The sequence below is a fragment of the Brachycentrus maculatus genome, unplaced genomic scaffold, assembly GCF_059751285.1.
Source record: "Brachycentrus maculatus isolate JH-2025_06_01 unplaced genomic scaffold, ASM5975128v1 h1tg000055l, whole genome shotgun sequence".
NCBI lineage: Eukaryota > Metazoa > Arthropoda > Insecta > Trichoptera > Brachycentridae > Brachycentrus > Brachycentrus maculatus.
This window is the reverse complement of record NW_028280809.1, coordinates 5979574-6005292: the sequence shown is the minus strand read 5'-3', so window position 1 is coordinate 6005292 and position 25719 is coordinate 5979574. Positions and strand designations below refer to the sequence as shown.

The following is a 25719-nucleotide window of genomic DNA, read 5'->3' as shown; positions in this document are numbered from 1 at the left end:
AAGAAGAATATGCTAGTCTGGGCATTTACGGGGCTGAAGACCGTCATTGACGGTCGTCAGCCCCGCTTGATATTTATACATTGATTTTGCGTTATTTTATGGAAAAACATGATGATTTTATCATAAAAAATAAAACACTTTTAGAAGACCAGATTTAGGGTTTATTAATGTAAATACCACTAATTTCGAGAACTACACATGTTCTCATCATCAGGTAAAAAAATACAAAGCAAATACACATAATATAACAGTTTGTATTTTGACTTTTTGATGAGAATACCTATTATTCTCGAAACAAACATAAAATAAACATTACTGAATTAACCCAAAAAATTGTCTTAATCAAATGTTTAATATTTTTATATTAGGAAAAAGCTTGTTATGGCTCTGTGAAGCTGGAACGTAAGGTATTTTGTATCGCTTTTGGGCGTATTTTTTAAACAAATACACTGTCATAATTTACAAAGAAGCCAGGGTTACATAGTGTCGATCAAAAAAATAATAACGAAGCAGACAAATAAATATAAACTTGAATCTGGAATTTATTCTCGTTTTATTTTAATTGGTATATGCTCGCATACACGCATATGTAGGTACCCGTATTTCTGTAGGAACGGAGGCAGGCGTGGGCCGGTATACGCGAGCTCTGAGCTTCGAGCATTGATAATCGTAACAGGTGCACTACATTATATCATCACACTCACGCTGGATAAATTAAAATTATTGTTTTGTATGTTGGCGTGCCAAGTTCGTGCCAACAAAGGACGGTGATAAATAGCTCGTAATATACATAGTATAGTACGTACATTTAATAGGAGAAATCTCAGTTTTAACATTGATACGCTTTATTACGATTTATAAATACCACTTCTATTTTGAATGTGAATGAAATTAAGTAAATAAGTAACTAACCATCACGTTGCTGCTTTGCAGTGGCAGTCAAAGAAGATAGAACTATTTTTACATAGTTTATACAAAACATAGTTATAAGAGTATTTACATTTAATAGGAGTAATCTTAGTGTTAACATTGATACGCTTTATTACGATTTATAAATACCACTTCTATTTTGAATGTGAATGAAATTAATTAAATAAGTAACTAACCATCACGTTGCTGCTTTGCAGTGGCAGTCAAAGAAGATAGAACTATTTTTACATAGTTTATACAAAACATAGTTATAAGAGTATTTACATTTAATAGGAGTAATCTTAGTGTTAACATTGATACTCTTTATTACGATTTAAAAATACCACTTCTATTTTGAATGTAAATGAAATTAATTACATAAGTAACTAACCATCACGTTGCTTCTTTGCAGTGGTAAAGAAGATAGAACTACTTTACATAGTATACATAGTAATATACAGAATATATAGCAATATACATTATATTCACTTCTTCGAACCCTTATCCATACCCCAATGGTACATAGGGCACTGCATCATAAAACCGCTTATTACGATTTATAAATACCCCTTCTGTTTTGAATGTGAATGAAATTAATAACTAACCATCATGTTGCTTCTTTGCAGTGGTATTCAAAGAAGATATAACTACTTTACATAGTATATACAATACATAGTAATATATACATTATAGAGTACATATATATATATATATATATATATATATATATATATATATATATATATATATATATATATATATATATATATATATATATATATATATATTTATATAAATATATATATATATATATATATATATATATATATTATATATATATATATATATACATTTATATATATATATATATATATATATATATATATATATATATATATATATATATATATATATATATATATATATATATATATATATATATATATATATATATATATATAAAGTAAGACTTCTATTTTTAATGTGAATAGCATTAATTAAATAAGTAGCTAACCATCACGTCAATTATCTACAGCAGTAGGCAAAGAGGAAAGAATGATAATTCTTCACCTCTTCCGCAATCCTGCATCCCTCACACATACTCTATTATTCTGACTTCTGGTCTGCCCCTTTTTTTATTTGTCTATTGTACTCATTACTGTATAAATAAAAACTTTTTTTTTATTTCTTCATTTCTTCAGTTAGCTCACATAATATTTAATACAAAATATCATTCACATTTAATTTATATTATATACATTTGCATCATCTTACAGTAAGCAAAACATTTACTTTCATATTCGTTCAGACTCTTTTCATTCTTCATACTTTCAGGCATCTCATCATACAATTTCAAACCCTTGTACATAATGAAAATTTTCTCTTAAATTTTTCATCATATTTTTTAATTACGTTATTTACTGTTTCGGTATTCATTTTATGGTAATACATGAATTAATTTTAAACAAAATACTTTATTTTATTTTATTTGAGTAGTGAAAAACAAGTGTGTAATTGAGTGGTTCTCAAGTGGTAAAAAACAAGTGTTTTATTTATAATTTATATACACAATTATACGCATGTATAATAAAGTGCATCAGTGCAGGGGACATTTCCTAATAATGGCCCTTCAGGGAGTATCACTTGTCCGAATGCAAATGCCGATTGAAGGGCAAGATGGTTGTCAGTTGTGAGCGAGTCAATGATTAATGATGACCATTAATTGTGATCGAGGGATAGTGGTCATGTTCTGTGATTGATATTCTACAGATATATGTATATTGTGAACATACTGCAAATAGCAACCAAGGCAATACGTGTTATTTTGACATACGTTCATTTAAATGATTAGAAACCCTATGAGTTGAGTGAATTTCAAGCTAAAATGTAATTTAAATTTGAAGCACTAACTTTGTGATTTTCCACGTTATAATTAAAATGTAACTTTGTTTTTAAATCACTTTAAATATTTTATTATAACTTAATCATAATGTCTACCAGTTTCAAAGCTAACCGGTAGATATTATAATTAAGTTATTATAAAACATTTATTGTGATTTTAAAACAACGTTACATTTGAATTATTCAAACTAAAATTCTGTTTCAGAATTACGCAAATATTCTTAGTCAACTACATTTTTTTCTGAACACAAAATCCCAATTCAAGTATTTTTGAAATGGTCAGTATTCGCAGTGCGCCAACGACATTCTCTATACGAATCACGTATGTGAAAAACAATTCGTCAATTTGAGTAACATAAATCAAAAGCCATAAGGGTAAAGAAACAATACCACCTCCTTACCAATTCCTTGAATATTTTAAGAGGTTTTCTTAAGGATATATTCGCAAATATACAGTTCAGTACGCGACCGACTGGGCAAGGAGCTAGGCATGTGTCCACGCACATTTTTTATAATAATATATTATATGGAAAGAATAATATTGAATTTCTTTTTAACTCCCTACCATTCAATAACACTTTTTTTAAAAACTATTTTTATTTTCAAGACAAACTTGTTTCTTCAATACAAAAACGGTGTTTTAGGCGAAAAATTCAATATCGTTTAATATTATCTGGGTTTAATGAAAATTATGATACGTTCTATCGATTATTCCGACTTCAATTATTTTTATTATTAATTTTCTACTTCGGAAGGAAATATTCTAACTAAATAACTAACCATCACACTGCTTCCCCGCAGGGGTAGGCAGAGAGGATCGAGCGCCACACCACTCTATCTTTCTTCTTCCCCTCTTCTACATTCATGCATCTCTTCATACATACCCGACGATTATTACGACTCTTGGCTCGGCCGCTTTCAAGTATTTGACATACCTGATTGTACCAAGTTTTTTTCGGTCTTCCTCTGCTTCTTTTTCCAACTACATTCGCCTCGTAAATTTGTTTAACCGTTCTTTCCTCACTCATACGTTCCACATGTCCAAACTATCTCAACACACCTTTCTTAATTTTATCGATAATGCTTATCTCAGCCTTGCATTCATTCCTTATTTCATCATTCCTACATCTATCAAATGTCGTTTTGCCACACATTCGTCTGAGAAATCATTTCATTATATAAAAAAAAACATGCAATTATTTTTATAATGGTCATCATTATACTGTTTTTTTACCACTTACAAAATTTATCCAATACAAATACAATTTATTGTAACTACAGACAGTTGGTAGAATTCCATATTGAATTGTTGGGAGTGTTTGATAATGTCCTAAGAAGACGAAACGCGTCACGTATTAAAATATACATAAATAAATGTAGCATTCAACCAAATAAACCTTGTTTAATTTTGGATATATTACCCAACAAATACAATAACAATATAAACTGTGCTTTAAAATCCTATGAAAGCATTTAATTAATTTATTTCCCAGTATCGACATGGCCTTTTACATTGAATCCATTTCCGTGTTAACTCCTCTCCGTAGAGCAATTTCGAAATAGTCAACTGCGTTTGCACGGCAAAATGTATAGGCATATTTCGGTAGTGTAAAGGCAAAGGGGTATATCTGTCTCAGACCGAATTTTACAGGAGAGTAAAAACAAACTTGTGAAATTAAATAACTCATTTGTTTTATGCATTTCTATATGTACATATCTTAATAAAACTAAATGAGTATTGCAACTAAAGCTATATCCTTTTGCCAGATTATGAAATACATTTTTTTAGACGATGTATGATAGATGTACGATAAAACGATTCGAAAAAGATGTACGAGACGAAAAAGATGTACGATAAATCGATCAAAACGATGTATGATAGATGTACGAATAGTGAAATAAGGAAGGAATGCAAAGCTGAGATAAGCATTATCGATAAAATTAAGAAAGGTGTGTTGAGACGGTTTGGACATGTAGAACGAATGAGTGAGGAAAGAACGGTAAAACAAATTTATGAGGCGAATGTTAGCGGGAAAAGAAGCAGAGGAAGACCGAGAAAAACATGGCACGATCAGGTATGCCAAATACTTGAAAGTGGTCAGGTTAGGAGTCGTAACAATCGGCGAGTACGTATGAGGAGATGCATGAACGTGGAAGAGGCGAAGAATGTTTGCAAGGACAGAGTGGTGTGGCGCTCTATTCTCTCTGCCTACCCCTGCGGGAAGCGGCGTGATGGTTAGTTAGTTAGTTAGTTTTTTTTAGACATTTTGTGGAACAAACTTATAAAATGAAAAATTTGACAGATGTACCCCTTTGCATTTGCACTACCGATTTAAAATAACAAAAAAAAACTTTGTGATTATCGACGAGGGTACATTTCGATGGAATTAAATTTTGCGGTTTCGAGTAATAAAGTTATGGTACATTTGGGTTGAGAATCAAATGTGTAGGTACTTTACACCAAAAAGGGCAACATTGTTGTATTTAAATTAAATTCAATATTTTCCCCTTTATGGGGTGGAATTGAATTGACACCAAGGGTTTTTGTTTTAGTTAAAGCATTATCACCAACAACAAAAGTTAAGTACGGAATGTTTACTTTAAATGATAATGTTTAAACCCTTGCAGTATGTGTGTGTATTTAGAGATTTTTTTGTAAGGATACAGGTGACCTAAATGAGGTAACACAAGGTGAATGACTGTATAAGAAAGTAAATGAAGGGGGCAGATTAGGTAAATAAGAAGAATGGTAGAATTGGTTAGAGTACTCGGGGTTGCATACCAAAAAATAGGCCGTATAATGAATTTAACGTGTTGTATATACAATATATTTATTTACAAACATGAACATCAAGAAAATGGAAACAAAATATAATGTAAACTTTGTTAAACTCTTATCCGCACCCCAATGGTGCATAGGGCACTGCATCATATAAACGCAGTGTCATCTTGATCGTTAATACATGAAGGAAAGGTGATCAGCCCTCCCGTTCAGGTACCAGTCCAGGGTGATATTGAATACATATGAGAGTGAAAAAATCAATTATATTTATTTTACTCCCCCCTGGGAATCGAACCCGGGACCTCCAGAACTGTAGCCGACCGTGTTGACCATTACACTACAGATGCAGGGGCTTATATAAACTAATAAGACCTTATTTATTGTAACTGCAGACAGTTGGTAGAATTCCATTTTAAATTTTTGGGTAATATATCAAAAAATAAACAAGGTTATTGGATTGAATTCTACTTTTATTTACATATATATGATAATATGTGACGCGTTTCGTCTCGTTAAGACATTATAAAACACTCTTTGGTTTTGATAATATGTAAATAAAAGTAGAATTCTATCCAATAACTTTGTTTTATTTTAGATATATTGCCCAACAATTTAATAAGACATTTGAAGTAAATAGTGTATACCCTCTCACCCTACTAATACTTCTAACCCTTATCCGTAGCCTATTATATGAAACAAGGCGATCACTCTTTACCTGGACCAATCTGGAAGTCAAACCCGGGACATCCAGCATGGTAGTCAAATGTGTTTACCACTACACAATGAAGATAGATCATAACGAGACTTTTAATTTCATTGTAAGGGTTTGATTTGCATACCGATAAATTGGAAGAAATAAAGAACAATATAGAATTTAGAAAGCGACATTTAATATCTAATAATAACTAGCAGAAACGATTTTGGACAAAATCCAAAATAAATAAGTTGGAGAAGGTGCAAGTCTCGTGTGGAAAAGAAATAAAAAATATTTATTTAAATATAAATGCCTTGCCTTATCTATCGTATATCCGTAGTAAGGAAATGGATGAAATGAGGCTAATACATTTGACACATCGAACCGTCCCACACGTACTATCGTGACCCATAAAATCCAATTTTAGAAGGGAGGGATTTAAACATATTTTCCGATACATTTGTGATGAGAAACCCGAGTTTTGTGTCCAGAAAAAAATGTACTTATTAGCCAAAATATATTTTAAAAAATGAAAGCATTAGTAAAATAAAATGCAATAAAAAACTCCATTTGGGACTTGTAGTTTACGATAATATTAATCCAAAATTTCAGTTCGAGAATATAACTTACTACCTAACTTACAATCACGCCGCTTCGCTGCAAGGGTAGGCAGAAAAAATACAACGCTGCACCAATATGTATTTCAAAAAAATCTTCCCCACTTCCATATTAATGTATCCCTTCCCACAGATTATTGCGACTCCTGCCTTGACCACTTTCAAGTGTTTTAAATACTTGATCGCGCCAAGTTTTCATCGGTATTCTTCTGTTTCTATTACCAACCTAATCGGCCTCTTAAAATTTGTTTTACTATTATTTCTTCCATCTGAACAAAGAGTGAATGAAACGCCACACCACTCTGTCTTTGCAAACATTCTTCGCCTATTCCACATTCGTGCACCTCCTCATACAAATCCGCCCCTCTTATTATTTCGACTACTGACCTGACAATTATTTGACATACCTGATCACGCCAAGTTTTCATCGGTCTTATTCTGCTTCTATTTCAAACTACACTTGCTTCATAAATTTGCAAACACCCAATCTTCACCCATTCTCTCAGTCAGCTTTAATTATTATATTAATATTTTTTTCAACATTATCAAAAACTTTTCTCCTCCGTTTTCCTTCTCACCTTGGTGTAAATCAAAGCGATCAAGACGTTGCTTCGCAATAGTGATATGTGGCATTACCAAAATATTTATCCATGCGTTGCCTCAGAAATCTTGGCATCACATTTTGCCAACGACTTTGCTCGATTTACCCGCGATTCGTAATCTCCGTGGAATGTTGACGAGTCGGTGCTAACACCGCTAGTTCCACGAGATTCGGGGGGTATTTATAGCTGATGACCCACACACTCTTTCTGCTGAACTTCGCGCGCGCAGAATGCACAGATCGATACAAATGGCACAATGAAGTGAGTCACCATGGCCAGCATTTGCATCACCCTACCATGAACACGTTGACGAAAAAGATGATAGAATTTCAGATGCACTGGTTCTTCATCTTAGGAAAACTTGTGACATCTCAACATAGATCGAGAAAAATATGGTTCTAGGTATTTACAATGCTTACGACCTATCATTGACTGGTTAAGCGATCACTCTTTACACGTGTAACATTCACCATTCTACCCATGATTGACAATCACAATTTTTAAATTTTTGGACTTCTACATATCGCTCACTCCTTTCAAGAACGTGATAAATAATTTTTTCAGGAGAACGTTTTTAAAGTTTAAAAATATAATACAATGTATTAAAAATAAATATCAAGCCACTTATTGAGCTATTTACGGTGCAACTGATCTTTTGAGGTAAAACCTGAATGTTTTTTATCCATATATATAGTATATTTAAAAAATATATTTAGTATATTTAAAAATATCATTAAACAATACCTTTTCTTTAAAATGCAAAAATAACACTTTCTGCCCTGTAGCGGGTAAATATTAAGTTAAAAATATGCCTCTTTAGCTGGGATATAGTACATTTCCTGGGCATTCCGAAAACATGCACAACTGGAAATTGTCGAATTTAGATTTATGACGTTCTTGAAAGTAGTGAGCGATATCATAAATCTAGCATATTCAGTGTAGTCGAGACCCTTTTATTTCTGAACAAGGATTTAGACACACTCATAAATGTTGATAAAAAAATTAAACTTTTAATGTGTACATTTATACAGGGTGGCGTAAAATTAATCACCCTATCGGAAGATGTTATAATTTTTGCGAATGGCGTGGTACGTCAATCATATTTGACATTTGTAAACTAGACAGTTGCAGTACCTATATAAACAGATTGATTGAACGGGCGTAATTGTATATCAACACTGCCGGCAGCCACTTGATGAATATAATATTTTCCACTTAACAGAAAAAATATAAAGGTCGAAATAAAGATTTTCACTTATCAAAATCATTTTTATAAAACTTATTTAAAAACAAAATTGGATAATTAATTTTGCGCAACCGTGTATATATATATATATATATATATATATATATATATATATATATATATATATATATATATATATATATATATATATATATATATATATATATATATATATATATATATGTATATTTAAATAAATATATATATATATATATATATATATATATATATATATATATATATATATATTTATGTTTATATATATAAATATATATATATATATATATATATACATATATATATATTTATATATATAAACATAAATATATATATATATATATATATATATATATATATATATATATATATATATATATATATATATATATATATATATATATATATATATATATATATATATATATATATATATATATATATATATATATATATATATATATATATATATATATATATATATATATATATATATATATATATATATATATATATATATATATATATATATATATATATATATATATATATATATATATATATAAATATATAAATATATATATATAAATACACACATATAATTTACTGAATCAGCTTTTTACATTTTACATACTTTGTGACAATGGTGTCTGTTTCGCTCTAAAAAGGGATATTTTCTCACGAATAAAATAATTATGATAAGTAGATTGAAAGGTTGAAAAACAGCATCAAAAGAAAAAATAACATAAGTTTTATAAAAACCTTTTTTTACTTTTAATTTCAGAATTGAAAATTTATTAAACAAAAAGATTAAGATTTATTATGATTGTTATTATTCAAAAAAATGTTTTCATATTTCTTTCCTAAGTTTTAAAATATTTCAGCAAACTTTCACTTCTTTAATGATGAATTTATTTAATTTTTCAGCCAAGGTGGGGCCCCTCCTCCTCCACCTATGATGGGCCTCCATTCCGGAAGAATTCCTAGCTTCAAAAATAACCACGGAGATGTAAGTAGCTTATCTATGTTTAATATGAAAAACATTTCCTTCCAGAAGTTTACTTATTTTCTTGTTTATAGCACTAAAATAAAACCGCTCTCATAAATCCGTATTCCGCACATCTATAATTAAAACGGAGTTTAAAATGCAAACTGTTTTATTTTTAAATTATTTAATATAAACTGAGTCAATATCTATTTTCAGAATTTCCAATCCCGAGGACCGGAGCCACCAGCGTGCGTACAAAACGCAATGATGACGAAAGACAAAAAGCCTTTTACCTACACTCCGGGAGGCTTAGACTTGTCACAGATCAAAACTCCAAGCATGGCCAGGAGGCTTAATAAACAACAGCAGCAGCACGATGATCAAGAAAACCCGGCATACTTCAGGCAACCTAGTGTCAACGGAGGACCAGCTCCTCCACCACCCCCTCCCCCGGGACCACCGCCACCCCCACCGCTAGTTATCAACGTCACCAAACCTTGTAAACAACCTGCCGACGGAGAACGGCCAGAAATTGTCATCCCGGATAACCCAATAGGCATGTTGCGCAAAACCAATAGCCCTTATCATTGGGAATCGGAAGAAGCGGGAAAACTACAGCAAGGATCTATACCGAAATTCGTTGAGAAGTCCGCGACACCCAGTCCAGTTGCACCACAAATGAGGAGAGCCCCGCCTCAGCAATTTTCTCAACAGGCTCCTCAACCTTCACATCCACAATTCTCTCCACAATCGCCTCAACACATGCCTCAACAAAACTACAACCAACCATCACCTCAAATTTCTTCTCGATATGAAAATAATTTACCACAGCAAAATAAATCGGATAGTCCTGTATGGAAACCCGAACCGAAGTATCCTACCCCAGTTCAAAGTAATAATTATTCACCCGTTCCAAACATGCAACAGAGTCAATCTCCGACAAAAATTTCATTACAGCGTCAGGACTCTCAGTTTAATCTAAGCCCTTCCCCTTGGGGAAAAGAATCACCATACTCTAATGGCTCATCCACAACAAGCACTAGCAGCAATCAAACAATATCTCCTAGCTGCGAATCTCAAAGTAGCATGAAATCTGGCACGCCAATTTCCAGCCCGGCAAGTCCGTGGAAAAAAGATGTGAGGAATTCGCCTATGCAAAATAATGTAAGATCTCCGGCGCAATCACCGTACAATGAAGAGTATAGAATTACTCCAATCCAAATAGAGGCAAGGCCAACACAAGCTCAGCAACCGAAATCACCATCGCAATCAATGAGAAGTCAGAATCAATCGCCTTATATTGAAACGCAAGCGAATCCACCTTGGAGGCAACAGCAGCCAATGTCCCCGAATTCTCACCCGATGTCTCCAATGGGTACAAACATTCAAGTTATGAACAATACTCAATCGAGAAGTCCTTCGTATATTCAACAAGCGTCGAGTCCTGCATATGTCAAGTCACCTAGTCCTCCGAAACAAAACAATAAATTTTCTAATAATATGGGTCCCGAATCGGAAGAAGTTCGATATCAAACACACATGACTATTCCTGTTAAACCGCGAAATATGAGAAATCCAAATGACTCTCAAATCGAAGGTGGCCAAGATCCTGGCACGCCTGTCAAATTGGTCGAGAGTCCCAAAGAAAATCTTCCATGGGTACGTGGCCAGAATGCTGTTAACAAATCAACACCCCCACCACCATGGTGTCAAAGGTCAGAAAGTAGAAAAAGTGTACCCAGAGATTCGTTTGATCAAACAGATAATTCCCCTCAGTCTCCATGGGGCCAGAGGACGTTAGATAATAGAAAAAGTCTTCCCCGTGAAAGTTTCCAACACTCTCCGCAAAGTTCCGATCCCCAACCACCATGGGTCACAGATAACAGAAGGTTCGAAACACTGCCCCGTGCTCAGTCTGGAAAAGTTCCCTCGATGCCGTCTTCAGCAGATCAGATTATACAGAATGTAAGGATATGCGACAGTCCCGGGAGAATAATTCCAGTGCAGGTGGAAATGTCGAAACAGGAAATTTTAGGAAATAATAATATTACATTTGGAGGTGCACCGGGAAAGCAAGGTGTACAAGGGAGAAATCAGCAACAGCCTCAGCTGAGGATAATAATTGACATGAACCAGCAAGGACAGCGCGGCCAACCACAAGTCATCCAACAGGGCCAACCACAAATTTCGATGCAACAACCGCAACCTAATAAATCAATACAGCAAACCAAACCACAAATGCACCAGCCTCAACAGCACATATCCAGGGTGTTATCTCCGCAAATAATGAAGATGGAAGGCGCTACACCTGGCAGCCCGTTGCGACAAGAAACCCCTTCAGGAACACAACCAAAAACGAGAATTATTCCGATCCAAATGGAACCATCTAGTCCTGTAGCTACGACTCCTAGGTAATTATTATCAAGTGATTTTATTATAAATTAAAAGAAACAAAATATACTTACATGTAGTTAAAATATATCAAATCTAATTTAAGGGGATGACCAGAAAACTTGTTGGTGATGGTTAGCAATATAAAAATATTGAATATTAAATTGAAATTAATAAAGCTTTAATATTTTTATATAAGAAATGTATATTGAAATGGTTTGGGCATGTGAATCGAATGTGTGAAGAGAGAAAAGTAAAACAAATTTATGAGGCAAATGTGATTGGTAATAGAAGCATAGTAAGACTGAGGAAAATTTAGGATAGAAAATAGGCGGGTATGTCCGAGATGCATGAATGTAGAAGGGGCGAAGATTGTTTGCAAAGACAGATTGTTTTGGCATTCTATTCTCTCTGCCTACTCCAGCGGACAGCGGCGTGAATATTAGTTAATTTGCTACATTATTTTTATCTGATAACATTTATTAGAATAATGTGAACACAACAGGTAGTATCATAAATAAATGATATAAATATTTAATAAAATAAAATATGTTTATGTGTTTGTCAACCGTTCCTCTCAATGTCCTCCTGCACTTTCACTAAATTAACATCGAGCGTCAGTAATTTGAGTGTTTTTTATGGTGAATTGTCGTTTGCTAATTATATTTATATGATTTTAATTCATCTTATCACCCGCGAATGTCGTTACCCTAATGGATGATGTGTTTCCTCTTTCAGCAGACGAAATTGATGGCCTGAATAAACCGGTTCCTGAATCATCCCGCGAGAGGTGTTTTGATTAATTGTCTAATTTCCACAGCTTTTAGAAAAAAATGCTTACAGCATAGCCGCTTTTTCAACAACAAAAACATAGGGAATGTAAAAGCCTTCGCACATTCTTAACTCAATTCACACAAATTCTTTTCATTCATACAATTTTCTCCAATTCCAATATAAATATGAAGATAAATCTTTATGATTTTTTCCGGTGGAACATTCACAAAAAATGCGATTCTTTTTATAATTTCTTAAAGAATTTCATTGATGAAGTGATATAAGTTCATTGCTCTGAATTATAAAAATATCTCTTTTTTCATTCAGTTCATAACGTTAAAAAAATCAAACAAACCATCAAACATTTTCAGAAATCATTTACAAATTTTACCTAAATCTATATTTAACATTTTTTACGGTAGAGCATATTTTTGTGGTAGAAATATTAATCTGACGACGTGTGTTTTGTTTCATGTGCATGTTACTAAAGTAATTTTAAATTTTTACTGGGTGAACACATAACAATATTTTTTAATGTAAAGTTTTTTTTTAAAATAATCACGGCAGTTTTTGTTTAAAAAAAGAATACTTTTAATTCAATTTTATCATTTCCATCATGTATTTTATGTATTTAAAATGCATTTAAAATATTTTATTACTAGAATAGCATAATAGTATTGCTTTCTGAGTAATGTTTACATATTTTTCTATATAGATATAGAAAAATACGTGAATAATATATGCATACATATATTTTGTAATGCTTTTTGTTTACAATATACTTTTATTTGAATTCATATTACTTGATAAGTACAACTATTTTTATAAATCTATAACCCGTACATCGATGCATTATGCATCATTACCAAACACGATTAGTGATTTGAAAATGAGGCTAAATGCTTTGAAGCAAATGTCACCATAGATTAATAGAAATAGCAGTATATACCAAATAAAACTTAAATAAAGATGTATAGATATTACCTCTGCCGAATCAATAAACAAAATATTATACCAACCAACTCGATTTTTTTAATTAGGGTTAAATGAATGGTAAAAGCTAGCTTATTAAAATGTTTGCGTTGTTTTTATTCGTTGCTTTTTGATAGATACCCAAGCTTATTAAAAATATGCTTCATGTGATGTAAAAAAATCTTTAAAAAATATTTGTCACACAAGTCTTCCAATGCATGAAAATATTTGAATTATTGTTTTGCTGTTATATCGCTCACTCCTTTCAACAACGTCATAAATCAAAAAACTTGATTTTTCAAGAGATCAGTTTTTAAAGGTTAAAAATATAATTAAATATATTTCAAATAAATATCAAGCCACTCATTCAACTTTTTACTGTGCAACAGATCTGTTTAGGTAAAACCTGAATGTTTTTTCTCCATTTGAAAAATATTTAGTATATTTAAAAAATTATTAAACAATACATTTTCTTCAAAATGTAAAAACAACACTTTCTGCCCTGTAGCGGGTAAATATTAAGTTGAAAATATGCACAGCTGATAATTGACGATTTGTGGAATACGACGTTGTTGAAAGAACTGAGCGATATGAGTATTTAAATACTTATAAATCAGGTTCTTTTTCTCAAAAAAATAATAAAATGAAACTTTATACATTTATGGTTTTTAACATTGAAAGGATTATTGTTAAGTATAATAAATATCTCTACATTGTCTTGACAATGAGTTTTACAAAATGTTCGATAATAAAATATAACATATATTATAACGTATATTAGAAGTAAAGTATGAACATATTTTTTATAATTTGCAATGTATTAAAAACACATTGAGAAATTAACGTATATTGGTCAAATTCTCTAAAATCTAAAATCTATTCACATGATTTTCAACACATTATTTTTATAAAAAGACAATCAACTGTACTCTACGAATTATTTATATAAAATTTAATAGAGGAGTGCCTACATAACTAATTCACCTTTTTAAATAAATATTTTCATGTATATACTGTATAAGTATTTGCGTTTTGTTGTTTTTATTTTAGAATTATTTTATTTTTGTTTTCGTTTATTGCTTTGTTATGTTGATTTTATTTGTAAATAATTAAATGTTATTACGTCAGTAATTAATATTTTAAATATTACTGACGAGATTAATTTACATTTTCAAACCAATAAGCCTAAATTTTCTTTACTTTCAATTCAACTAAGAACCTACGACAAAATAATATTTAAAAATCGAAGCACATCCACGCATTACCGTTTTTAGTCAAAACCAAATGTGAATCATTTTTCGAAAGATATATGTTTAGGTTAAAACAAATTGATAAGTGAATTTTCTCCTTGCAGAATAGTATACCACAAAGTGAATGTTGAAGGACCTCCTCGGCAATCCAGGTCGTTCAGAGTCCTTCAAACCATCACCGGGACCCAGGAATCTGACGCCATGCAGGACTTAGAGGAATCTCAAGGATATTCAGATTTATAATTAACATTTCTCTAGACAATAAAATGTTTAGATATCATACACTAACTCTGATTTAAGTAATAATATACTTTAGTATTCCGACGGTTTCATATTGACGAATTGAGTATTTTTGTTTCAAAATACATATTTTATTAATTTGTACTCGTGTCAATTATCGTTTAGTTAGCATATAGATATAACCAAGGTTTGCACTGACAATTTAGTGTTCGATGTGTTAAAGTTTTTTTTATATCAAGAAGAGATCGCAATTGAGCATGACTTGAAAGGTCGTTTGATCAATTTTTAGGAGTATTTTTGAAATTATAAAAGGGAGTTATAAATATTTATACGTGTTGACAGAATTCGTTAAAGAAAAATCAAAAATCATTTTAAAATATGAGTATCCCATAGTTTCAGCTAATTAACATCTAAAAAAGTCTTCAACTTTCAACCGTTATAAGGACACAACTCTAAAATTTATACTAAGTTCTACATACGGTCTAACACCGTATGTGGAACATATTTTAAAAAAATATATAGGAAACCATCGAAACACGTGTTGAAAAAGATTTTAAGAAATAGTGGTATTTATAAAGTAAAACTTAAATAAAAATGTCAAATCTAAAAAAAAAATTGTATTGTTAAATGGATTATGATTATATCTTTTTCATTCTAATAAATTTGGGAAATACTTGCAAATAAAGTAATCTGTACAAAATATAAAAAAAATCGGGACATATTTTTTTATTTCATTAATTAACGGTTCCTAGTATGTAATAATTTTAAGTTGTGATTTTTTTTATATAATTTTATTTTATTGAAAATTTTGTGTTGGAGTGTTGTGATTGAATTAAAAATATTTTTGTTGATTTATATTTATTTTAAAACTATTTTGCGGACGTGAGAATCTAGTCAATTTCATAAACTTGAAGTAACGATTTTGCTTTTTATCATAAAATGTTTATTTTTTATGTAGAATTAAGAAAATGAAACTTTTGGTAACTTATCTTTATATTACTAATCGTTCGATGTACCTACTGATAAATATTTTAATAAAAATATTAAATATCTATAGAAACAAAAATTTGGGAAGAAAGTTATAAATCCATTGTTTCAATAATAATTGAAGTGGAATATTTTCAAAAATATTGTTTTTAAATCACTCAGAAGACCAAGAATTCAAATGAAGAATGATTTTTTTCATATTTCATATTCTGATTAAAATCGAAAATATATCCCTAATGATCTATTTTCCCCTGAAATTAATTTCAAAGTTACTGATTTTAAACATTGTATTTTTACTAACGAATATTTTTATGAGGGAATTGTAAAAAGTATTGACTATGGCCAATCATACGAAAGCAAATAAATTTATTGAGGAAGTTTTTCACCCTTCTCCATTCAGAAAATCAGGGTAAATCGATCAAGAGAAATCGTTCTACTAGAACGGCGGCTCTCAAACTTGTTTGGCGACTGAAGCTTTTTGAAATTCTAAATATTTTGCGAAACTCTAAAATGAGCAAAACCAGGTTTTATGTTCATTAAACTATAATATTTTAATATGAAAACTACACAGAAATAGGTACTCTACACACATTTTAATTCTACAACGTTAATATTTTATGATCTTTTGATTATGATACTTCATATATCTTTAAATTACCGATTTTTCTGTTAAAACTATAACTATAATAATTTTAATATTATTAACGGACTACTTAAAAGATAAGTTTATAATAACTTACTAACAATAGTATTTATATTATTTTTTATAAATAAAGTTTATTTTATTTTAAATATATATTATTTATTAAAATGTGTATATTTTAAGGAAAATGCTTCAGCTTTTTGTGATTCGTGTATTGTAAACCTAAGAGTATTATTAACAGTTTTATTTAATCAATTCTTCAAATGTTTATTTTTATCTTTACACTAAAATAAGTATAATATATGACTCATTGTTTATTTGTGAAATGAATATGTTGTAATTATTTAAAATTTAAATAATTATTAGCTGAGAAAAGTCAATAAAACACTGCAAAAGTATTTGAAATTTATTTATTCACATTTTTAACATATTTTATTTATTTTCATGGGTTACAATCTGTGTGATGGTTGGTTTGCGCGTTTCACGGTCAGTATCTACCCTATTCTATCCTCCGCTCGTCACTTCAACTTGGCGTACCCGCTACGGTGCATGTCAGAGATAATTTATAAATAAAAGGGATGGCCTCTAAATAAAGGAACTCTGGTCGTAACGTACCCTTAAGGGACGAACGAAGCACTTTTTAACGCCCAATTGCCACATGTGTTCACAACACCGTTTAGGACCCGCACTGCTATATTGAACGACGTAATGAGATAATTGATGCACTTTCATCAGTTAACAGCTAACCTTTGTAAAATTATAACTTAACTATTTCAAGTTGAAGATGAAGAAAATATGGAAGTCTGGGCATTTACGGGGCTGACGACCGTCATAGGCTGGTTTAGGTGATCACTTTACACACGTGTAACATTCACCAATTCTACCCATTATTGACAACCACACTACTCAAATTCTTGGAAGTTCTATATATATGAACCAATCAGACTTCCATATTTTTCTTCGTCTTTGATGAGATGTCAAAAATAATATGAAAATAACTCCTGTAATTGGAGATAATCCAGATTTTGTAAACAAGCATTTGGACACACTCAAAATGTTGTAATTTCAAGTAAACACCAATCACAATATTTATAGATGAGTAAAAAATAGTACACCTGAGATGTAAATGTCCGGCGAAAATAAAATAATGATGGAGCATGGTTCTCTCAGCAGCAGTGATTTTTTTACTCCAACATTTATTCTTCATTACCCTGGACTGGTACCTAAAGCGGAGGGCTGATCACCTTTCCTTCATGGGTTAGCGATCAAGACAACACTGGGATTATTTGATGCAGTGCCCTTTGCACCATTAAGTTATGATATTACAAAAAACATATATGTTAACACACACATCTCCGGGGTAAGAACGGATCAATTCAATGTCAGTTTTTTCGTATGAAAAAAAAGTTTCTTTATTCATCGGAAATCAATTAATGACGCCATAGAGTTTCCATTCAATTTTATATTTAACGATGTTTTAAAGTGAATTTAAGAGGTACTCGCAAGATATTATACTGTATGAGCTATAGTTAGTTTAACTTCGTGCATGGTGTACCGTGTGGTTTAGAACGAACGGAATAAGCTGCCTAGACTCTCATATTGTGCGGTAGTGAAATTTATGTGGTGTATGATGCCTTTACTGCATGCAGCGATAATATGCACACTTTATTGCGAGCAGCTTACCTGCATCTAAGATTGCAAAAGTATCTACCTGCTGCTATACTGCATTCATCACTAAATTGTCATTTATAGGGTCTAATGAACAAGTTCTGAACGTCTAAATATCCAGTTTGATGATTTCATAATTTCATAAATTAGAAATTGTATCGACAAAAAACAACCCTTAATAAATATCTTTATACTTTATTATTGTGAAATTCTCAACAATTACGTGAATAAGTACATCATAAAGAGATGAATCTGTGAATCACATTATTTATTGATTTGGCTTTAACTTTGTGAATGATATGAAGATTTAATTATAACCATAAATATAAGACCACTTTTGAGTTCATCAATGTTTCGAGAAATACAGACGTTCTCATCAACAAAGAAGTTTTTTTAAATTGCATGTTTGCTTAGTTTTCTTTCAGTTATATGTACGTACAAACGTCAACAAAATACATACGGTACATATAAGTACATACATAGTAACAGATATATGTTATCATTTAAATATAATAAATTCACAGCTAAGCTACGTGAAAATGCAAACTGAGAGTTTCTTTTTTCACCTGTTGATGAGAACACTAACACAAGTTCTCGAAACTAGTGGTTTTTGCATTAATGAACCCAAAAATGGACTTATACAAGTGATTTAAAAAAAAAGTTTAAATAAGATTTGAATCAGTAAACCAGAAAACGGATCTCACCCAAATAAGGATCCGGATACTTATATGCGTATATGAACGGATCATTGAGATCTGGAGGTTCACGGGCTACCTTCGCTTATTGAACACTACTAAATAGAAACAAATTTACGACATTTTGAGTGTGTCCAAATACTTGATTATCTCCAATTACAGGAGTTATTTTCATATTATTTTTTGACGTCTCATCAAGGATGAAGAAAAATATCTTATCTAAATTATGAGCTTAAATAATTAAAATGAAAATGATATTTTCTGGCGTTTCTCATGTGTGTGATGAAAATCCAGGATTCGGACCTCACATACTATTGTTATTTACAAAATGCTCGGTCGGGTTGTGGTCCCGTGGTTAGTGTCGCAGACTCTCATGTCAGAGTTTCTCGGTTCGAATCCACTCTACCACAATTCGATACCTTTTTCTAATAATGAGCCGCTTAGGCTCACAGAAATAGTATGAAATTGAAATATTTGTGTAAATAATAAAAACACAAATATTTCTCTTTTTATCAATAAAAAAATAAAAGCTTCATATTTTTTGTTGATATCTCATCAAAGATGAAGAGGAATATGGAAGTCTGGACATTTACGGGGCTGACGACCTTAAATTATAAATATTAAATTACTCCTATAATTGGAGATAATCCAGATTTGTGAACAAGTATTTGGACACAGTCAAAATGTTGTTAATAATAAAAGCTATCTTCACTAAAGAAAGAACGGTAAAACAAATTTATGAGGCGAACGTTAGTGGGAAAAGAAGCAGAGGAAGACCGAAAAAAACATGGCACGATCAGGTATGCCAAATACTTGAAAGTGGTCAGTTTAGGAGTCGTAACAATCGGCGGGTATGTATGAGGAAATTCATGAACGTGGAAGAGGCGAAGAATGTTTGCAAGGACAGAGTGGTGTGGCGCTCTATTCTCTCTGCCTACCCCTGCGAGGAAGCGGCGTGATGGTTAGTTAGTTAGTTAGTTATCTTCACTTTAGTTTATATCACATAATTCAATGTTAGATTGTACATGAATAACTGATTCATAATTTACTGCATTAATTGAGATCCATAGTTCATGCAAATTGAAAATCTGTATCGAGTTGGAGAAACTATATTCATGAACATGTTCCGAAGTTGTCGGTGAATTAGATTGATGAATGGATGCACCCCTGAAGACTGTTACCGATATTATTATCTTCCTTGGAGAAATCATTACGTACACCTAACTAGACGAGATATTCCGTAGCTCATGATACACCCCTGGGGAAAATATTATTCATTTTCTCTATAACCAGAACTGACGAACAACTGAGAAATTAATAATATCAATATTGTAACGTTGAATATCTGACAGAAAATCATTTTCATCGATTTCATTAATTAATAATCTGATTTTACGATCGTCATCATCGTTTCATTTAAACATAAAAAAACAATAATTCTTTGATGTTGTTTTTTCAAGTGCATAAATCTTCTAAGAGTACTCACTTGAAAGTTGTTTAAACATATCGTAGTCATACAGGAGAAAGTGACCAAGTGCATTGTTTTACAAAAACGTGATCATTGACTATTTGATATCTTACTATCTTAATATTGCCCTGAAAACTTTCCAAATGATTTTAAACTTGGAAGTATAATATATTGACTTGGTAAAAATGACTAACTGCATTGATGTTTATTTTCTTGCCAAGCAAAAGTGACTTAAATGGCCCACATTTTTCGTTTTGGTAGGTTGGTCACTTTCTCCTGTACGACTACGATATTTTAATGCTTTATTATTTATTGGAAGATATGTTTCACAAAACTGGAATGGCAGTGGGCAGGACATATAGCGAGATAAGACCCCACAAGATGGACCCCAAGAATTCTACGATGGAGACCTTGGGAGAGCAAAAGAGGTGTCGGAAGACCCCAAAAGAGATGGTCTGACGATATTGTCGCTGTGGGGGGTAAAAACTGGCTGCAAGCAGCAACCAACCGGAGTAAATAAAAAGAAGGGAAGCAACCTATATCCAGCAGTGGAGGTCAGAGGGCTCATAAAGAAGAAGAAGAAGAAGATTATTTATTTATTTGTCCTTAATTTCGTGGAGTGGCACGATGATTTAAAGATTAAAAAAGTAACAAATAACAAAATACCACTTTCAATTTTATTAATGTTTAATTTCGAAAACTGCAGATTTTTTGAACAGGTGAACAATTATATATTTTTTTTGTATTTTCACCTGATGTTGAACAACTGTAAATGCAACAAAATATAAACCCGCTAAGGTACTTATTTATTTTCTGTACATGAAGTTTAAATAAATAGGAAAACTTTAGCTCTCGAAACTAGACATGTTTACATTAAAAAACTCAAAAGTGGTCTCAAAGAAATATTTTATTTTTATAAATTAAAAAATTTTTTTTTTTTGGTACATCCCGCAAATCTCCTCATGAGAGCAGTATATACTCTACTTTTCAAAATATAACCTGAAAATATATTTATAAAACAAAACTGACATCTTTGGTTTAAAAATTTGGTTTTGGTATGATAGAAGACCGCGTTTAGAATATTAGTACCGATTTGTGTTCAAACTTTTGTTAATTTGCCTTACTGCAGAAGTTTATTATTTTCATTACACCGTTACGTTGTTCGCTGATCGTAGACACATGTATTTAATGAAAGCACATGTCTGCCTGATGCATCTGTGCAGTCATTTATTTCTCCCCAGGATAACATTTATTAATATGTGTAGGTAGGTTATATTATTATAATGTGCAGAATTGAATTATGCATACAGACTTCATTATATAATATAAATATAAAAGTCATCAATCCTTCTAAGAAGGCAATGATACAAGCACGTAAGAATTTCAATTTAATTAAGAGAACACCGAACAGTTTTATGTTTCATATTATTTTTTGACATCTCATCAAAGATGAAGAAGAATATGGAAATCTGGGCATTCATAGGCTGGTTCGATAATGGGTAGAATTGGTGAATGTTACACGTGTGTAAAGTGATCACTTAAACCAGCCTATGACGGTCAGCCACGCAAATGCCCAGACATCCATATTCTTCTTCATCTTTGATGAGATGTCAAAAATAATATGAAAATAACTTCTGTAATCGGAGATAATCCAGATTTTGTGAACAAGTATTTGGACATACTCAAAATGTTGTAAAGTTTTATGTTTAATTAAGGTGAAAAATCACAGTCTGTTTGTCAGCCACGATATTTAACAGATGTCATCGCTTTCTTTTCTCTCAGTGGAAATTCTGCTTTGAAGGGTTAAGTTTTATTTATTTGATCCCATCCGAAGTTAGGCGACCTAACGCTAATTAATTTGGATCGAGTAACTAAAATTTATTTTCTAACTGCGGCTGCGTTCTGTGGTGTATTCTACTCTAGAACTATTCTATTTAATTTAGATATCAAATATCAGTTTCAAACGTGAGTTTTAGTTTTCTAACTAGTTATATATCATTATAGTTCAGCGAGTTTCACGCTCTCGCTTTGTGTACACTCAGAATTAAATTCAACTCTTCTGTATACTTCAAATGAATTCTGTTTTCAACTATTCTTATTATATCATTTATAATTCTGTTTAATAAGAGCGTTTGTGGATTAGATATCACATTTGAAATATAATCAGAATACTAAAATTATTTATTATGTCAGACACTGGATTATTCACCCTCCGGATGAGATGTCATGATTCAAACGAAGCAAGCTAAAATATACTTCATCAATTTCTCAAATCATCTATACTTTCAAACTATTGACAATCATACCCACACGTGGAAGGTTCTGAGACCATTGCATATAAACTATGCCTAAGAGAAAAAAATCTGGAAAAATAAAATCGCGAACAATGAAAGCGAAGTAAGAACATTTAAGACATGTGTAAGACTGGTTGCCACATATCGCTCACTCCTTTCAAGAACGTCATAAATAAAAAAACTTGATTTTTCAGGAGATCGTTTTAAAAACTTAAAAATATAATACAATGTATTAAAAATAAATATCAAGCCACTTTTTGAACTTTTTACTGTACAACAGATCTTTTTAGGTAAAACCTGAAGTTTTCTTCTCCATTTGAAAAATATTTAGTATTTATTAAAAAATAATTAAACAATACCTTTTCTTTGAAATGCAAAAACAGCACTTTCAGCTCTGTAGCGGGTTAATAATAAGTTAAAAAATATGCCTCTTTTGCTGGGATATAGTACATTTTCAGGGCATTTCGAAAACATGCACAACTGAAAATTTATGATTTTAGATTTATGACGTTCTTGAAAGGAGTGAGCGATATGGGATAGAGACTAGAACCGATACAGTGAAAACCAAATCTCTTATAAGAACTTCAGAAATGAGGACATTGAGGTGCATAACCGGAAACACGTTAAGAGACCAAATAAGGAACACTGAAATTCTGAAAATGTGCTGAGGATATAGTCAAATGGGGAAGACAGAAGACGATTCTGGAATGCCATGTCAATATAATGCAAGAAAATAAACTAACTCTAATTGCCATTCAATACGGAAGAAGACCACCTGAAAGACCTCCAAAGCAATGGCGTTACAGCTGGTAGTCCACATCATAAGAGACGTATAACGGACCAAACAGATTCGAGGATATATAAGAAGGAATAAGAAGAAGACCTATGATAATAAAATATAATAAATTAAATTATATATTCTAACGGTTAAATTTATGTCTCAGTGCCAAAGAAACAGTGATCGCTTAGATGATTATGTTCTCCTGATGTCTAAGATACAATGACAAAATACTAGATGCATTGACATTAATCTTTATTTACGATTTACGATGCGACCGACGTATCACGGAATTCACACATCTAAAATTCAGGCAATGCTTTTTTATACATATCGCTCACTCCTTTCAAGAACGTCATAAATAAAAAACTTGATTTTTCAGGAGAACGTTTTTGAAGTTTAAAAATATAGTACAATGTATTAAAAATAAATATCAAGCCGCTAATTTAACTTTTTACTGTGCTACAGATATTTTCAGGTAAAACCTGAAGGTTTTTTCTCCATTTGAAAAATATTTAGTTTATTTAAAAAAAATAATTAAACAATACTTTTTCTTCAAAATGCTAAAACAATACTTTTTGCCCTGTAGCGGGTATATATTAAGTAAAAATATGCCACTTTTGCTGGGATATAGTATATTTCTTGGACATTCCGAAAACATGCACAACTGAAAATTGACGATTTATTTATGACGTTCTTGAAAGGAGTGAGCGATATCACAAAACAATGCACAAAATAGAAAGATATTGTCACAAAGTAACTGCCGAATCAACGACTGAAATTACTAAAAATCTATATAGATTTTCTATTTTCAAATTCCAGACGTATTCATAAAAACTGCATGAAAAAGCTGCTGCTGAAATAAACGCACATACATTATTTTGAAATGTTTTCTTACATTTTCGCTGACAACATAATTAAATGACATTGAAATATGGTGAATTTTCCACGCCTCTTAAAACAAGAATATGCTCTGTGTTTGCACATAAAAATAAACGCTTGCAAGTCTTCACGATGGAAATATTATGGATTTAAGATTTGAGAAAGAACTTTTAAGCCCACGCAATTTTCGATGTCATGTGCTCTTCTAGATTTATGAAGTAATAAAACACAAAATGAATGTCCTCGTGAGACTGTTTGCTTAAAAAGATTACTTTTTAAAAGGGACTTCATCTTTTAAGCGAATTAAAGCGTCTTCCCTTAACTTTCGATGTATATAACATTTTGGTATTAACTTTATCTTTTTTCACACTTTTTACGTAGCTTGTATTATATAAGTAGTCTTATAGTTAAAATGTCTGATTGTATCTGATAACTAATAATTTGCATAACTTTATATGCTGAATGAACATTTACATTATTTAAAAAAATAGCACTTGTATAATACTACTTTATGAGTTTTATTTTATTACGCACGACTAGTTTCGAAAACAACAGATGTTTTCATTTACAAGTGAAAAGTAAAACTAATGAGGAAATAATATTTGGGTATATAAAGTGGTTAAAAGGGTCAAAAATAGAGGGAAGTTTAGAAACAGGAATTTTTGTAAAAGAAAACATAATGTGTAATAAAATAAAACAAATGAAGTAGTATTATATAAGTGTTTATTAAAAAAAATATCAGCATATCATTCCACAAAGTTAATGCCAAATGAATAAATAATATAATATTTTTATTCATTATCAGAAACTTAATGTAATATCCTACGAATAAAAATGTATTATAGCTGTCATACTTAGACAAAACATCTTTAATTTCCTATACGAAAGAACGCCAACGTTCAATTTTGAAACAAGCTTTAAACTTCACAAATTCTCAACT

The 25719-nt window shown here is 31.2% G+C and overlaps 1 protein-coding gene across 4 annotated transcripts in view; it reads left to right on the top strand.

Annotated features, from left to right (window-relative positions):
• The window catches only part of LOC148311953 (uncharacterized), a 31186-nt gene extending 15111 nt beyond the window's left edge, over window positions 1-16075 (top strand). For 2 of the 4 annotated variants that reach the window (XM_088278252.1, XM_088278253.1), the window contains exons 3-6: window positions 9677-9758; window positions 9954-12148; window positions 12867-12918; window positions 15229-16075. In XM_088278252.1, coding sequence (XP_088134378.1) covers window positions 9677-9758; window positions 9954-12148; window positions 12867-12879 — 2290 coding nt within the window. In that variant the 3' untranslated portion in view covers window positions 12880-12918; window positions 15229-16075. The remainder of the gene's footprint in view (window positions 1-9676; window positions 9759-9953; window positions 12149-12866; window positions 12919-15228) is intronic. The other 2 variants (XM_088278254.1, XM_088278251.1) reach the window with 2 other exon arrangements.
• Window positions 16076-25719: the final 9644 nt, after the last annotated feature.